Raw genomic sequence first — 16,210 nt, 5'->3', positions numbered from 1 at the left:
AAAGTCTAGACGTAGGGAGCTGCTTGTTGAGCGTATTGACCGCCATTTCAAGTCCATCACACGCCGTTCCATATATTCCGTGTAAATCTGTGCTAAGATGATTAAAAAGTAAAAGCATTCTCGCTCGTCCTTCGCCTCGTTCAAATCATTAATCAAATATATAAATATATATCTTTGGACGAAAAAAATGACCGTTTCAAACAGTGTATGCGATGTCCTCGTCATCGGCGCGGTATGTTTTCTCTTAACTGAATGCCTATAAAAACTAAAACATACGTCAACAGGGCCCATCTGGGTACGGACATATTTCCCTCTTAACCCGCTGTATATTGTTACAAGCAAGGTTCTGGCGCTAAAATTCCCACTAAGGTTGGCCGCGGCATTATGGCTTGCTCAGCTAGGAATCACCTTTCGCATCATCGACAAACGGTCGGGCCAGCCCAGGCTAGGTCAAGCAGACGGGTGAGAGAAAAATTCTGTTCAAAGTGACGAAGATGTGGCTGATTCCGCTGCGCTACTGCAGTCTCAATCCAATGACCATGGAGATTTTTGAAAGTTGGGGAATTCACGATCAAATAACCAGGCTCTGGGAACCGGCAACACATGAGACACTTTGGTACCGAGGACTGGATGGGAAGCTCGTCAGAACGGATCGGTATCTAAATCAGCCGCCTGCCGGAGTCCGGTACGTATCACGCTCACTCGCGAGTAGAGGATGGAAAGAGGGTTACTAAAATATCCTAGGTGGACACATGGGACCCTACAGCAGGGGACCGTGGAAGAGATCTTGAAAAAGCGGATCAACGAAATAGCTAACACAATGGTTGAGTACGATACGAGACTTTGCCAGTTGGATATCGATGGCGCGTATGTTAACGCTCCAGAGGTCTATCCTTGTACAGCCGAAGTTCAACAGCAGCACAAAGGGAGCAGTGTAACCCAGACTATCAAGGCCAAGTACGTGATCGGTGCGGACGGCGGAAAATCCACAACTAGGCAATTACTTGGGATTGGCATGGATGGGCATCAAGGAGTTTCAATATGGGGCGTTATGGATTTTGCTGGGAGCTCGGATTTTCCAGAGTAATAGCCCTGTCACATCACTGGTAATAGCCCCATGCTGACTTCCATGGTGAATGCCAGCTTTGCAGCGACATCAGTCATACGCAGCAACATTGATGGATCAGTGGATTTTGTGCGGCGCGAGGAAGGCCTTGTACGTATGTATGTTGAGCTCAATAAAGGTCCTTCAGGAAAGCACCTTCGCAGAGAGGATATTACTCCGGAGCTCATTATTCAGATATGCCAGTATCTGATTCGACCCTACAAGGTAAGTCATCTCACTTCCCCCCGTTTGGTCAAGCTAATACGTGTTATTGTTACATGAAATTAGCTTAATGTCCAGCGTTGGGTCTGGTAGGTTTGTTGCTAGGACGGACTAGACCGAGATATATGCTGATTATGAGCAGGTGGTCTGCATTTACAGCCACGCAGAAACTGAGTAGTGCATTGAGCAGACTTAACCATGTTTTTCTGGTCGGCGACGCCGTACATACACACTCTCCTCTCACCGGAATGGGGATGAACACAAGTATCCAGTACGCTACATCGATCTGGAAACTTCCGCGACCTGACGCTAACAATCCAGGGACTCGTACAATTTGGCCTGGAAGCTTGCCGGTGTCATCAAAGGACACCTGAAATCAGACATTCTCGCGACCTACGACACTGAACGAGGAGTCGTTGCTAAGCAACTAATCCAGGCGGACCGCACAACGCTGGAGCTCTTCGACTCAAAGTCTGGCCACGAGACTCCCTCCTTGCTGGAAAGAGCCGACGAATTACGCCTCTTTCTAGCGGGCCGTGCTATCCGCTATACGGACCCACGATTAACCTCGCTTTCGCCGCCAGGAGTCGGATGCTTTAGGCCTGGTGAATGCCTGCCAGAGTTGTCTATTACCCACCATGCAACGGGCAGGCCCGTTCACCTCCGCAACGCTATGAAGTCCAATGGAAACTGGTGTATTATTGTTTTCGCTGGCAACGTCTCGTTGGCCACTCAGATGGAGTGTGTCAAGATATTAGCCAAACAATTGGAGAAGCTCCGAGGTGCAGTGTACGGAGTCATAGACACACTGCTAGTCCATTGTGCAAAATGGGAGACAGTCGAGCTAACAGACTTCCCTTCTCTTTTTTTGCCCTCTGACTCGATTACAGGAAGGGATTACACAAAAATCTTTCTCGACGAACGGTCTGTATTTGAAGAGATCGGTTTAGACCAAACCAACGGCGGCCTTGTCCTGGTGCGCCCAGACCGGTATATTGCCTGGACAGGGGGCTTAGAGGACATTGACAAGCTTAGGTCATACCTAACGGGGGTTTTCTCACTATTCATCTAAGAATATGACTGCAGCACCCTCCTTGGTTACCCTCTGTCATGGTTGGAATACAGCAAGTGGATACAATGTGAATTCCGTAACCTATCTTACACAAATCTACACAAAACATAGATTAGAATGTTGAAGACATGCCAGTCCCCAAGTAAGGGAGTAGGGAGACCCACAACTACTACAACATACACGTCCTTAGGTCTACAGGTCTCCAAGGTATATTAGAGCTCAACCATGCACAATCAAGAAGCGGTTTCCGCGCGGAAATATGTACGAACCCGCCATGCTACAGATTTTCTTCTTTATACTTGCCGTCTGGGGCCAGAAATGCAGCCCTGAGGATCGGGCTATTCGTCGGGAATGGTAGTTTAATCACTGAAAAATCTGGACAATGCCACCACTAACGACATATCAGGGGATCGCTCTCACGACAGGAACGCCTCGATTATATCGATGCCGTTCATTGTCTAAGAGAGAAGCCGCCTATTCTCCTGACAGAACGTTATCCTGGTGTCCGCCATCGAATGGATGATTTTGCAGCGTATGGACTATGGACTGCGGTCTTGTCACCTAGGAAAAAGGCTTACATTGAACAGGACACACATTAACTACACCCTCCATATCCATCTAAGCGGCATTTTCTTTGGTTGGCATCGGCGCTTCGTCTGGTTATGGGAGAAAGCCATGCGTGAAGAATGCGGTTACCAGGGACATCAACCGTATGTGTGGCGCTTCTCTTTGACAGGAAATTGCACGTATGTCTAATGACGTGTCGCACAGATATTGGAACTGGGCGCTATCCGCCAACGACTTATCTGCCAGCCCGCTCTTCGATGGTAGCGACACTTCATTTTCAGGAGACGGCGATCCAGTCGTGGACCGCGACGACACAGTGACACTGGCACCAACCAATGTTACAATCCCCAATGGCTCTGGAGGTGGATGCGTCACCACAGGGCCATTCGCAAACATCACCCTCAATCTTCCCGATTTGGATTCGGCTTCAGGCGACGTCTTTCCAGAAAACGCCTTTGCCTACAGGCCACGATGCCTGACTCGAAACTTGAACAAGTTCATCGCCCAGTCTTTCACAAGCCAGAACGATGTCGACCGTCTTCTGTCGTCTCCGGACATTACGACCCTACAACACAACATAGACGTGAGTGTATGGCCGGATCTGAGCAAGGCAGGAATTATGGGCCCTCATGCGGCAGCGCATATGCAGCTTGGTAGGGCAATGGACGACTTTTGGACGGCACCGCAGGAGCCTGCCTTCATGCTGCACCACGCGATGGTTGATAGGGTGTGGACTCTGTGGCAGGCTCAGGATCCTGCGAACCGTCAGTATGCACTGAATGGCACTAGCACGATCTTAAATGCACCTGATACGCCGGAGGTTGATTTAGATACCCAAGTTACATGGGGAATTCTGGGAGAAAACAAGACCTTGCGGGAGTTGATGAGTACTGAGGCCTATGAGTTTTGCTACGAGTATGGAGACTAAATATTACATGAACCCCGCAAGGGGGAGGAAATCCAACAAAACAAAAAAAAAAAAAACTGCTCGCTTGACCGCCATTCCCTTGAAGTAGTTATAACAGAGAGCAAAGGTGCTTTGCATTCTTTTTCTTCGTGAGGACTTTCCTAGTCTACATGCCCCCTTGCCGGAAGATATGACAATCCACGATGACTTTGAGAGTTTCGAGCTCACCCCAGCCGATTACTGCTTTCCCATGTTTTACACAGGCTGCACAGTTTCCTTCCGTTTGATCAATCCAGAGAAAGGACTAGTCGTCCTACGCGACGCTATCAATCGACTTGTATTTCATCTCCCGTTCCTCACGGGGTGCGTTGTGCCCTCGACCAGCAAGCCAGGGGTGATGGAAGTGCGTTTTTCCGCACAAGGCGAAGCCAAATCAGGCATCTTCATCCTTCGGCATGTCCCACATCTTCGGTTACCGGGTAAGACTGATTCCACTAGCCAAGTGAATATCGACATGTACGACCGCAACGCAGCTCTCATTACGGCCCCTGTGCATATCGCCGCTTCTCCTACAGATCATCCTGTGATGCGCTTTCAGATCAATCTCCTGGCAGACGGAATCATCCTTGCGCTGTTCGTCAACCACATGGTGATAGACGGAACCGGAGTTGGCGCATTGCTCGAGTCCCTAGCAAATTGCTGTAACGATACCCCTTGCCACCCGGCCAGCACCGAGTGCGAGCTGGCTACAAGGGAGAAATTGCTTGCCACACTGGCACGAGGTCGATCTCGAGAGATTCCGGGCGCTGCTGGGCCTGGTTCGCCAGTACTGGAGACCATAACACAAACCGGTCATGAAGATGTGCATGATTCATCCTTGCTTGACTACAATTTCTTCATATCAGGCGCTAAAATTAAACAATTGCGTGGACTGATCCAGAACATCGAGCCGGAATTTGTCTCCGAAGATGACGTGCTTACGGCCATTCTCTGGATGCGCCTTGGTCGATTGCGATCTCACCAACCGTCTCGAGGGGGTCCTACTGCGTCCGCTTGTATGCTCCAGCGGGTCGTAAATGTTCGTCACAGGTTATCTCCTCGGGTGCCATCTCATTACCTAGGAAATTGTTTCATTATGCTCAATCAGACCATGACTACCGCGGAATTGGGGCATAAGGGCCCCTCCGACAGCCAGCAGAGTGAGGAATGGTTCGCTCGGCAGACTGCCTTTGTCGCTCGTGCCCTACGAGACCAGCTGAATAATGTTGATGATCGTTTCGTTTGGAGTTATCTTTCCCAATTCAGCACAGCAAACTCCTGGTCCAATACATCTGTGCATGAGCCTGACGTAGCTGTGACAAGCATTCGTCGACTAAGTGTCTACGAAAAAGACTTCGGGCCAGTTCTTGGTAAGGTCGTGGACTTTGAAATGCTGCCGTACATGAATCCCGAAGGGGTATGTACCATCAAGCCTCGTCGTAGGTTTAATGATGATACGTGGGAAGTTAGTGTGACTCTGAGACGAGAGGATATGGATCGTCTGAGAAGCGATGGTATGTGGCGTTCGCTGGTGAGCAAGGAGCACCCACTGCGGATATTCGAGGCCATCATGTAGTACAACATGAATAGTCCCATAATTGTTCTCATCAATGTCAAGTGAGTGTCTGCTCGAGGACCACAGAGTACTTTTGTAGGATGATAGGCCCTGGCAATATCCCCTTGATCCAGTCGTATATGTGAAAGAGGAAAAAGAAGGTGGCAAACGAGGGGTAAGGATATCTTCAGCCGGACCAGAGCATTTTGCTTCGAAGCAGAAGAATGTGTCTTAGCTTCGGGTAGGGGGCCTGCAACCATCTCTTCTGTGCTGTTGTCCGCTCTCTCTTTCTGCAACAGAAACATGTGGTCAACATTTTCTGTTAAAATCTGCGTGCTGGTGCGGCTGTTATATCATTCTATATCTGGGTATCACTGACACACGGAGGGCATTTACAAGGCGTCCCGCAAGAGGGAACCAGTAAACTATCTTCCAAAAACGAGTCGCGGATAGTGATGTACTTATGATATTAAGGAGTAAACCTGGCAACTGAAGAGTCGGCTACAAGGCATGACGGAAGACGTGTATTAATTGTCTTGTCGGGATATATTGTAGATGGAGGTCATAATCCAGCGTCCAGTCGAAGCACCATATCTGCAGCCAAAACTCCTCTGACCTAGTTCTATCTTCAAGAATACAAAGCACATATGCAATAATCAAGGATCTTTCTTGTATGCTCTGGACTATTAGGGTTTTGTTTACGGATGACATCGTCAAAAGTTATTCTGACTCGTAATACATCGTTGAGCAGCGACCTACTTTAAAGTAAACGTCCTCTGAACGGACTCATACTAGGCACAGTTCGAAATTAAGATATATACCTAACCACATATAGGAAACTAGTGAATCCCTACTTCCACATGATTTGAGTGATTCCATTGAAAAGCGGAATCATTGTCGTCGTGACCCGCGGCTCTTTGGCAACATATTGATTGAATGCATCCATCCTATCTGCAATGGCGACATATGGCTCTCGAATCTCTTCCGGGAAGTTTTTGGCAATTGATGGGTCAATGACTAGGCCCTCTAAGAGAACTAACCGAGATCACATATTAGCAGAAGTCGTCTGGGAGTGTAGGCGACGCGGGAAAGCTAACCATCATCTACCAAAATGACCCCATCCGACGAGAGGAGTTTATGGTCCAGGATGTATCGTACATAAGCTTCGTATTCTTCCTCCGCCGCGTCGATGTAGACGAGGTCAAATTGGCCGGTCAATGCTGGTAGCCTGATCGTACCCATTTCATTCAGCAATGTGTCATCTGGATATCGGTCACTTACAAAAAGATTTTGTGACTCACATATCAAGACAGGGGCCTTTGACGGTCTTAATTCTGTGGTCCGCCCCGTAACGGCGGAATGCATCTTGGGCGTATTTGAGGTACGTTTCTGACATATCTATGCTAACGATTTCTGCTTGCGCCTCCTTCGTCGCCTCGTAGAATACAAGGGCGCTTACTCCGGTGAATGTGCCCAGCTCAAGAACTGTAGCATTTTTCTTCTCAGTTAATGGTTCTTCATATATTGGGATTGGAGTCTCAAAACGATAATAACATACTTCTTTTGGGCCGTAGGGCTTGAGTAAAGCTCATTAACCAGGAACACTGCGACTCCGAGGGCGCCATAACCACCTCGTCCTTGTGTAGTTTATCCGTGAACTTGATCTGTTCTAGAATCGACACTGCGAGCGTGGAACTGTTACGTACACAGTAATCACCAGCCTTGGTGATTTGCTCCTTGGTGAAGGGTAGCATACAAGCGTCCCTCATTTTGGCAGTTGCGTCTATGAACTCAACTACGTCCAAGACAAATTCAGAACGGAAACAAGAGAGTTTTTGATCTCAGTAAAATCAACCGCTAGAAAAAGTTCACTAACCTGTCACGGCAGAGGCCACTGCGGACCCTTGATAGCCGTCTCGGGCATATGGTGCCCTGGGTGCATCCACCCTTTCTTGCAGCTGCCAGAGGTGAACCCTAGAGGAAATGTAGCCTGAGCCTAGGCCCGATATCTATGCATCCCTTGCCTTACTGTGCTACGAGACATCGAATATGTGTAAAACAGCTTGCATTTTTCACCGCAATTGACGATTTCCTTGCTTGACGGCAGAAAACATGCAGCTACCTAGCGGACCTTCACTGACTGATCAGGGTCTGAAATGAGCAAGCTCTATCAGAGGATGTGTAGGGCTCTACTTGCAACAGAGTATCGTGATCGTTCAAGGTTCGGAAGTTCCAGTTTGCGTAAAGTACCTTGATGTTTTTCTTTCCCTTCTAGCTTTCTTTCTCTTCGTTACTTTCTTTTTTGCTTTTTTTTTTAATTGTATTTTATCACAGCTTGCTGGCAGTCAAACCCGAGGTAGCTATGTCAGAAGTGATCCCGTGGCCAGGTAGATGCTGGTTGTCCCTCAGTACAGGATGGCTCATCTTCTGGTCCTCGATCTTTCTTGTTGTCTATCCACTGATCTATCGCCTATTTTTCCACCCACTTCGACACATTCCAGGACCATGGAGTGCCACACTGTGCGGATGGTACGAGTTCTACACCAATGTCTGGCAAGATGGTCAATGGTGCAAGACCTATCCAGATTTGCATAAAAAATATCGTATGTTGTACATAAAGCTCTTCATGGTTATGAAAAGAGGTTTCTTAATCTAGCTCTGCAGACTCCCCCGTCGTCAGAATTGGTCCAGACCATGTCCACATCAAGGATATCGAGGCGTACGAGAAGTAAGAATTGATTGATATCTAGCTGTATTGATCTGGCTCTCACATATAATGACCAGGATTTTCCGCAACGGGACGAATTACTACAAAGATCACATCTTTTACACCTGCGCCGACAACGACGGGTCTATATTCTCAATTTGCGATCGCGATGAACACCGAGAGCGACGTAAAGCACTTAGTCCGCGCTTCTCGAAACAGGCGGCTGAAACGGATGCTCCTAGGATTCTGCAACAGCTCCGCCGGATGGAAGACTTTATAGTTATGGAATCTTCGCAACAAAAGCCATGCAATATCAACGATCTTTTTCGCTCGTTTGCAGTGAGTTTGTTCACATAATCAGCTTCACATGTGCTGACTTTTCGGCGCCAAAGATCAATGTGGTCGGCACACTGCTCCTAGGGGACTGCGGTGATCTAGTTGAATACCAAGACACTAAGCCGGAGCTGCTTGGAACAGTTGACGGATTGTCCAGGATAATTCCTCTGTGTGAGCTGATTGAAGATAAATTTGAAGATAAACCCTCCGACAGTATCAAACAGTGGTGCTGATAATACTTGCAGTACGATTTTTCCCTTATATGGCAGCAGTCAATCGAGTACTCCCATCGTTTATAGCAGAGAAATTTGAACCGGCAAGCGTGCTCACTTTCAAAAAGGTCTACCGATTTATTCCGCAAAGAAAAAGAGAGCTGGAGACTAAGCGTTTACAGACCTGCGAAGAGTATTCAAGGCCACGAATGAACAAGCCGATCCACACCGACCTCGAGCGAAGTAGCGCATCAATAATCGAGCTTCTAGTAGCACATAGCCATGAAACTACAGGAAAACCACCTACTCTTGACTATCTGGCTGCGGAGGCCTTTACATTCATTGACGCGGGAGTAGATACGGCTGGTAGGACACTGGCAGCAGCCGTATATCACGTCCTTCGCAATCCGGAAATAGAGAAGAACCTCAGATACGAGCTGGACGAAGCAAGACTTTGCGGCGATGGCAGCCATAAAATTGATGTTCACAAGCTGGGAAATCTACCTTACCTCGTCAGTGCAGGAGTGGTTTAGCCTCATGCTTAGACTTCTCTAACGTTAATGCAGAACGCCATTATAAAAGAAGCACACCGCATCTGGCCGGCTCTCCCCGGGCCATTGCCTCGTGTGGTGCCTCCTGAGGGCTTGCAAGTTGGGGCATGCTTCATCCCCGCTGGTGTAAGTGATTCTGTTCCCTTAAAGGTTTAACAGGACTTCTTCAAGCGCAAGAGGCTGATTGTTCTTCCAGACCATCGTATCTGCTACTCACCACTCACTGCACTTCGATGAGACAATCTTCCCTGAACCGACCAAATTCAAACCTGAACGGTGGCTACGAGACGATAGAACAGACATTGACCGATTCCTTAACCCCTACAGCCGTGGAAGTCGCGCGTGTATCGGGATCAAGTAAGGCCATAGACTGGAATACTACTGCAGCAAGCTAATAATAAAAAATAGCTTGGCTCAAATTCAACTCCAGCTGTCATTAGCTGATCTCTTCTACCATCTGGATATGGAGTTATGCGAGCCAATCCCGTCGGCTTTGGCCTGGAAGGATCACTTTGTTGCAGAACCGACAAGCCCGATTTACATTCGCGCACAGTTCAGGGCGAAGAATCTCGTGTAGTGAACAGTGTTCCGATATTTTGTAAACAAACTGGTGGTCTCTTCCCGCAATTATAGCTATAGTGTGACTTCTCCTCTATATACGCCCCATCTTGCATTCGCTTAAAGTGTATGGCCTGTAGGCGATGAGGGGATCCGGTAGGAGGATTTGGGTGGAGGGTATGCGTGGAGTGATTGTGCTGAGGGATTTGGGGGACAACATAGCTTAGGCAATGGTTAACAGGACCCCCATGACCATTTCTTCCTCAGTTGCAGCATGTCCCTTGCATCTGAACTATGTGCCTGTTTCACTCGACTCGCTTCTACTGCCCTGCCCCCAGTGGCGACAGTACCTTACTTGCCACTTCTCAATGTTGGACCAGAAGGCTACAAACGAACATCTTTCCAGCTCTTCCCCGCCACCATCGTTCTTCCTAGCGTTTGTAACAGTACTACATATTTCGGGTGCGATGTCTGCCGTCTCTGGAGCTTCCTTCAGTCAGTTCCCACCTTTACGCAATGGCAGCTACAAGCACAACACTACCAATCATCAACTCGTATTCGAAAGTTTGTCCTGTTCCCTTACCAATGACTTGATAGTTTGCATCGCCTGGGCTAGCGTCCTTGCTCGCCAGACCAGCAATGATGAAGTGCTTTTTGGTGTCGCCTACCATGGAAGACGAACCGAAGCAGGCGACCAGGCAATCCTACCATGGCGCCTACGGATCAATCCAGGGAAAGCGGTGGCAGACGCCCTCGTAACCGCAGCTAGATACAACAAAGAAATGCAACAATTTGAACGCATGGGCTTAAAAAAGTTCTGTACATTGAGCCCTGAGCACGTCCGGCTTTGCCAGTTTGGGAATCTGTTGGTGCTCGGATACAGTTTCGAGGATGCGCCTGGGTTCCAGACGCAGGAATATCAGTACCCGCTGACATTGTACGTGGGGAGTACTCGTGTTCTTGCAAGCTTCGATCCTGCCTTTATTGAATCCGACACGGTTCGCATGATGCTCATTTACCTAGTGGATTTCATTCAAGCGGGGACGGAGAGGCCTGACAAGATTATCCGAGACCAAATTGTCGGGACTAAAGGCATGGCTCTGATGAGACAGTGGAATGCTCGGAGGGAAGTTGAAAGCTATGATGCAGTGCAGGTCCAGCAGCTCATCAATAAGCAATGTACAGACCGTCCATCTGCAGCCGCAGTTTGCGCCTGGGATGGCTCACTCACGTACGGGGAACTGAATCAATGGGCTTCATCTTTTGCCCGCAATCTGACACTTAGGATCGGAATCGGCCCTGGAAGCTTCGTAGGCATCTTCATGGCCAAATCAGTCAGGACAGTGGTGGCCATGCTAGGCGTCATGCGTGCAGGGGCAGCGTTTATCTTCCTACCACTCTCCCTCCCTCATGAGAGACTACGGACAATGTGCCGGATAGCAAACGTGCAGTGTGTTGTAACGGCACCTGGGCAAAGCTGCACTACTGCTCATTTTGCCCTCCCTGTTCTTGAGATTGAGAGTGAACTTCCATCTGCCGAATCCGCCAGCTTCCTCAATAACGCTACTGCTAGTGACCCTTTATATGCAGTCTTTACCTCCGGGTCAACCGGCCAGCCCAAGGGGATAGCCGTGGATCGTGCATCGTTTGGGCCAGGCCTCAGAAGACTCTGTGCCCTGTCACGTTTGAATGCCGAATCACGAGTCTTCCATGCAGCCTCTCACACCTTTGTGGTTAGCATCATCGAGCAGCTCGCCGCACTAGCGACAGGAGCATGCTTGTGCGTCCCTTCTGACGACGAGGTACAGAACGATTTGGGATCAGCCCTGACAAAATTCAAGGCCACATGGACTATTCTTACGCCGTCTGTTGCTCGTCTTCTGGAACCAGCGAATGTCCCGTCTATGAAGAGTCTCCTTTTGGCTGGTGAGCCACTTACTGCCGTCGACTTGGCCCAGTGGTCTGGTTCTTCTTCCGGCCTGTACTCGCTCTGGGGTCAGTCTGAGAGCGCCAGCACACTTCTAGCACATCCATTACGGCCTGATTCCCCAACGAGCGGTCTTGGAACGCCTACCATTGGTGCATGCTGGGTGGTTGACCCTGAAGACCACCATCGGCTCGTTCCCCTAGGTGCGGAGGGCGAATTGCTGCTTGAAAGCCCTGCCCTCGCACGTGGATATCTTGAAGATTCCCTTCAGACAGCCCACACATTTGTCGAGGATCCTGCTTGGTACTCTGACATCTGTAAAGGGCAGACGACCTCCGAGATGTTCCCGAGACGATGGCTATTAACTGGCGACCTAGTCCGCTATTGCCGTATTGACGGTTCACTCCAATTGGTCGGCCGCAAGGGAACAAGAACCAAGATCCGCGGTCAGCGAGTTGAACTCGGTGAGATTGAGAGCCAGCTGCGAAAATGTTTGCCTGGAGTGCAGCAGGTTGTGGCTGAGCTTGTTGTGCCCGCATCTGGTCCGGGCGAAGAGCAACAGCATCCTCCGATGCTGGTCGCCTTTACATCTACCAGTCATGACAAAACCCAGCCATCGGGTCAGGAGCTAATGGCAGAGACACCAAGAAACGAACATAGGTCTGCTTTTCGAGCGGCCCTCTCGGTGCTCCGGCAGGCCTTGCCCTCCTACATGGTCCCCAGTGCCATTCTGCCCCTTTCGTTTTTGCCACGAACGATCACCGGCAAGATCGATCGTAAGTCCCTGCGTGAGTGGTCAGGGCGGCAGACGCTCGACGAAATTCTCAAGTTTCACCAGGAACGTGCCGTTTTCCGGGCCCCCTTGACAGAGGGTGAGAGGATAGTCCAAGAGAGCTGCGAAGAAGTTCTGCACCTTGTCCCAGGAAGCGTGGGCTTAGAGGATAATTTTTTCGGGCTTGGAGGAAATTCTCTTACGGCACAGCAGCTGGCCGCTGCGACCCGATCCCGTGGGCTGCGTATTAAGGTAACCGATGTGTTCGAGAAGCCCTCTCTGGGATCGCTGGCGGCGACAGGAATGCCTTGTAGTTTCACACTATGCGCGGGGCATAAGAATAGGCTTGATCGAGCTTCTGACAAGCATCCCTTCGTGGCACTCAAAAAGGATCTACTTCAGAATGTGGTTCTACCCGAAGGCTACAAGCCAGAGGATGTCGAAGACGTATACCCTGCGTTGGAGATGCAGTCACTCCTGGTCAACCTCGCTGTTATTGACTATTTCCCCATTGAGGTAAACGGACCAATTGACTACAACCGGTTATGGCGCGCTTGCCAGCTATTTGTAGACGTTCAGCCGTCTTTTAGGTCCATTTTCGTCTCTTTCCAAGGTAGGACAATGCAAATAGTCCTCCGCAAGATTGAAATTGCTTGGAACCAGCTTACCATGCCAGCTGGGGCTGATCTAATGGCATCGGCGCGTTCATGGGCATTGCAAGACCGCACACAACCGCGAGCACTCAGTCAACCCTCCGCCGCCTTTACCCTCATTCACGGCAATGATGGCCAACGGTCAGCCTTCATCCTTAAGATGCCCCATGCCCAGTACGATGGTGTCTGCCTCCGGCAGATTATTCAACAGCTGGGTGAGCTATACAATGACCCAGGGCTTGCTGTAACGCATCGCACACTAGCCAATTTTACAACCTATCGGCTAGCGTGTGCACGCCTTCGCACTCCCGCCGCCCTGAATTTCTGGGGCACCCTCCTAGCAGACAGCGAGGTCACCCGACTCCCTCGCGTGTCGGCAGGATCAGACACCAGTATTATCTACTCGTGCGAGTGCGAGCCACCCCTCCCGCCAACGGGGATTACCATGGCGACAGCCATCAAGGCAGCATGGGCGTTTGTCTTAGCGCAAGAGACCAGCAGCACAGACGTTGTCTTTGGACAAATCACTAACTGCCGTGGAAATATCGACATTGGCCCGGACGTAGGCGGAAGAAGATCCGGACAAGACATCATCGGAATGTGCCTTAACACCACCCCTGTCCGGGTCAAGCTAGCCTCCACCACGCGGATCAAACAACTTCTTCTCGCCGTCCAAGAAGAGCACGTGCGCATGCTGCCCTACGAAACAATTGACTGGTTCGACATGGTCGCGAATAGCACGCCCTGGCCAGCGGACACAGACCTAGACTCGGTCGTGCTGCATGAGAACTTTTCCAGCGCCGGTGATCTGGTTTTGGGGATAACCGCGGGACGCATGGATAATCCGATCTTCACTACGCCGGGGTGGAAACGGCATGTATTGGTCACTTGGCCTAGACCAGAGAGGCTAATGACGTTCCTGATGACGCGGGAAGGGGCTCTGGAGAAAGAGTATGCCGAAGGGTTGGTAGGGAAGTTCAATGCGACCCTGATGAGGTTCTTGGAAGACCCAGAGGGGGTTGTGGGAGGAGAAACTAGCACTCTTATCACACCGCGAAACGACAGTTAAACGGGAATTTGGGCCTGCTGGACTTCCTAATAATATATTTACTCTCCTCTTGGGTGTTTCTCTCAAATCCCTGAGAGGATACCTATGGTCTGTTACAGCGAGTTCAATCTTCTTTATCACAGAGATATCGTTTAAGAGGCTTCAACGTATGCTCCAAAATATATCACAGGCATGCAATAGACAAAGGCAGATAAATCTGAAGCCTGGCGGTCTCTAGTCCTTCTTTCTCTACCCACCACTAATCCTGCCGTACCATGGGCTGTCGACTCATCAAAATCGGAATTACAGCCAGGTCTTAAGCCGGAGGACCGGACGCAAAGTGTTCGTTGCGAGTCCGTAGATTTATAAACTGTGTGATGTTCACGGTAGGAAGGTCATAACACTTGGCCCTTATGGAGGTGGCTTCACAGGAACAAGTGAAGAATAAAATTGACATCATTCAAGAAGCTTTCTGCACTAGTGCAGGTATGCGCAAGGGCAGTCTTATGTCCTCTTCATGAAAGACAGCAACAACATAAGTAATGGACCGAATTCGGCGAGTCCTGAAAATGCAGCGGCTACGAAGACAGAATATGTGCTCGGTTGCCTCGTAGAGGAACAGAGATAGCAAATGTCATACCTCCAAGCAGTACAAGCGGCAGAGTATTATCCAATCATTACCTCCAGCTAACATGGTCTGTAAACGCATACACCACCGCGAGCCCGGCCACCCCATATATTGCAACCCTATTATTGGCGCATTAATGTTGGCTGCGAGACGATGAGCATTAACCCAGGAAATGGACCGCTAGCCCAATGCCCTCTGGCATGTTTAATGATTGATCCCACGGAATCTGAGGTGCTGCCCGTAAATGAATGATCTGAGCTCAGACCAATCGCAGCATGGTAAATGCCCTCTGTAGAGCAGTCTGACGCGACAGGTCATGAGCAAAGAAGCCGGTGGGTGCCATATCATTCCATATGGTCTTCATTGTTAACCGCTCAGTGACCTCTGAAATTGCATTGGCCGAATTCGTGTTACCCTGGGCACAAAGGGAAACAACAGCCTCGAAAACATCTAAGGGGTTTAGCACAACTGCGCGGACATTCCAATGCGACTAGGATATTGAGAACACAGCGCCTCTATAGTCATCAGGAGCTTCCGTACTGCGATTACGATGCTATTATATTCTCCGCTTCATGTTGATTGTTCTCATCACGAAACTCCACTCCAAAGTCAACAATCTCGTCTTGCGCAGGTCATTCAGGACGTCATCAGGTCTGCTAAGTGACAGCCTTGTTTATGCCGCACTAGACGCATCTCAACAGATACATGTCTTCGGATCGGGCTCCTGAAAGACGACCCATGTGTGGGAGGCCCTAGTCACTGCAAGCGCCACCTCTTCGTTATCTCTTGAGATGCTTTGAGCGAGGGAATCAAGAATGAGGCGTCCTGCAGTACTTTTACTAACAAGGTGGAGGTCCCTAGCTCATTTTCAGCCCATGGCTGAAAGTAGCAACTGGATGCAATTATTACAGAGATTTAAGTACGGAATGGATGTGTTGTAGCGGAGAAAATGTGAGATATGACCTTGGGCCTTGTGGGAGGCAGTGGTCAGGCCTCCAGGCAGGTATTTGCAGTTATCCCTCGCAGGATATCGCCGCCCTTCTGTACTACATTACCATTAAAATACATCAAATCTGCCTACTCCCACCCATTTCCATCCAGTGGGCTTTCACTGCCCAGTGACAAGGGCTCGATGGAAGCTGAACCCGCACCACGCGTCCATTGAGTCCTTTCTGCAATACATATGTTATTTATCAGAGGATGCAAGAACCATCCTTCATGCAAGGAATTTTCGTCCTCAATGAACTGCCGGTGGTGACCGTTCGCTTCCCAGCCACATTCAGCGACCTAGGAGGCAGACCCGCAGCAGGCCAGCCCCTTGACACTGTCGAAGGTGAGGATATCTACCGCT

The 16,210-nt window shown here is 49.7% G+C and overlaps 6 protein-coding genes across 6 annotated transcripts; 5 read left to right on the top strand and 1 right to left on the bottom strand.

Annotated features, from left to right (window-relative positions):
- Positions 1-539: 539 nt before the first annotated feature.
- On the top strand, positions 540-2,399 carry BDW70DRAFT_162489 (FAD binding domain-containing protein; the record flags this gene model as incomplete). Its single annotated transcript, XM_073741146.1, has 6 exons — positions 540-685; positions 745-1,083; positions 1,144-1,330; positions 1,394-1,416; positions 1,470-1,598; positions 1,649-2,399. 6 exons carry the CDS (start codon positions 540-542, stop codon positions 2,397-2,399), a joined length of 1,575 nt encoding a protein of 524 aa, XP_073593374.1.
- A 274-nt stretch (positions 2,400-2,673) lies between these two features.
- On the top strand, positions 2,674-3,894 carry BDW70DRAFT_152379 (tyrosinase family protein; the record flags this gene model as incomplete). The annotated part of the gene is made up of 4 exons (XM_073739434.1): positions 2,674-2,753; positions 2,806-2,931; positions 2,987-3,109; positions 3,171-3,894. 4 exons carry the CDS (start codon positions 2,674-2,676, stop codon positions 3,892-3,894), a joined length of 1,053 nt encoding a protein of 350 aa, XP_073593373.1.
- Positions 3,895-4,063: 169 nt separating this feature from the next.
- On the top strand, positions 4,064-5,488 carry BDW70DRAFT_170260 (transferase family-domain-containing protein; the record flags this gene model as incomplete). Its single annotated transcript, XM_073742882.1, has 2 exons — positions 4,064-4,224; positions 4,258-5,488. 2 exons carry the CDS (start codon positions 4,064-4,066, stop codon positions 5,486-5,488), a joined length of 1,392 nt encoding a protein of 463 aa, XP_073593372.1.
- Positions 5,489-6,317: 829 nt separating this feature from the next.
- Positions 6,318-7,236, bottom strand: BDW70DRAFT_162486 (O-methyltransferase; the record flags this gene model as incomplete). The annotated part of the gene is made up of 4 exons (XM_073741145.1): positions 6,318-6,502; positions 6,565-6,695; positions 6,769-6,952; positions 7,026-7,236. The coding sequence occupies 4 exons, from the start codon at positions 7,234-7,236 to the stop codon at positions 6,318-6,320; spliced, it is 711 nt and encodes a 236-aa protein (XP_073593371.1).
- A 646-nt stretch (positions 7,237-7,882) lies between these two features.
- BDW70DRAFT_152376 (cytochrome P450) lies at positions 7,883-9,850 on the top strand (the record flags this gene model as incomplete). Its single annotated transcript, XM_073739433.1, has 10 exons — positions 7,883-7,996; positions 8,043-8,070; positions 8,132-8,195; positions 8,252-8,513; positions 8,567-8,681; positions 8,756-8,850; positions 8,905-9,234; positions 9,289-9,399; positions 9,470-9,630; positions 9,682-9,850. The coding sequence occupies 10 exons, from the start codon at positions 7,883-7,885 to the stop codon at positions 9,848-9,850; spliced, it is 1,449 nt and encodes a 482-aa protein (XP_073593370.1).
- A 349-nt stretch (positions 9,851-10,199) lies between these two features.
- Positions 10,200-14,252, top strand: BDW70DRAFT_162484 (uncharacterized protein; the record flags this gene model as incomplete). Its single annotated transcript, XM_073741144.1, has 1 exon — positions 10,200-14,252. The coding sequence occupies one exon, from the start codon at positions 10,200-10,202 to the stop codon at positions 14,250-14,252; it is 4,053 nt and encodes a 1,350-aa protein (XP_073593369.1).
- Positions 14,253-16,210: the final 1,958 nt, after the last annotated feature.

This window comes from Aspergillus foveolatus (assembly GCF_047715535.1).
Source record: "Aspergillus foveolatus strain CBS 279.81 unplaced genomic scaffold BDW70scaffold_50, whole genome shotgun sequence".
NCBI classification, from domain to species: Eukaryota; Fungi; Ascomycota; class Eurotiomycetes; order Eurotiales; family Aspergillaceae; genus Aspergillus; species Aspergillus foveolatus.
The sequence above is the reverse complement of the archived record's forward strand: the minus strand, read 5'-3'. Positions and strand labels throughout refer to the sequence as shown.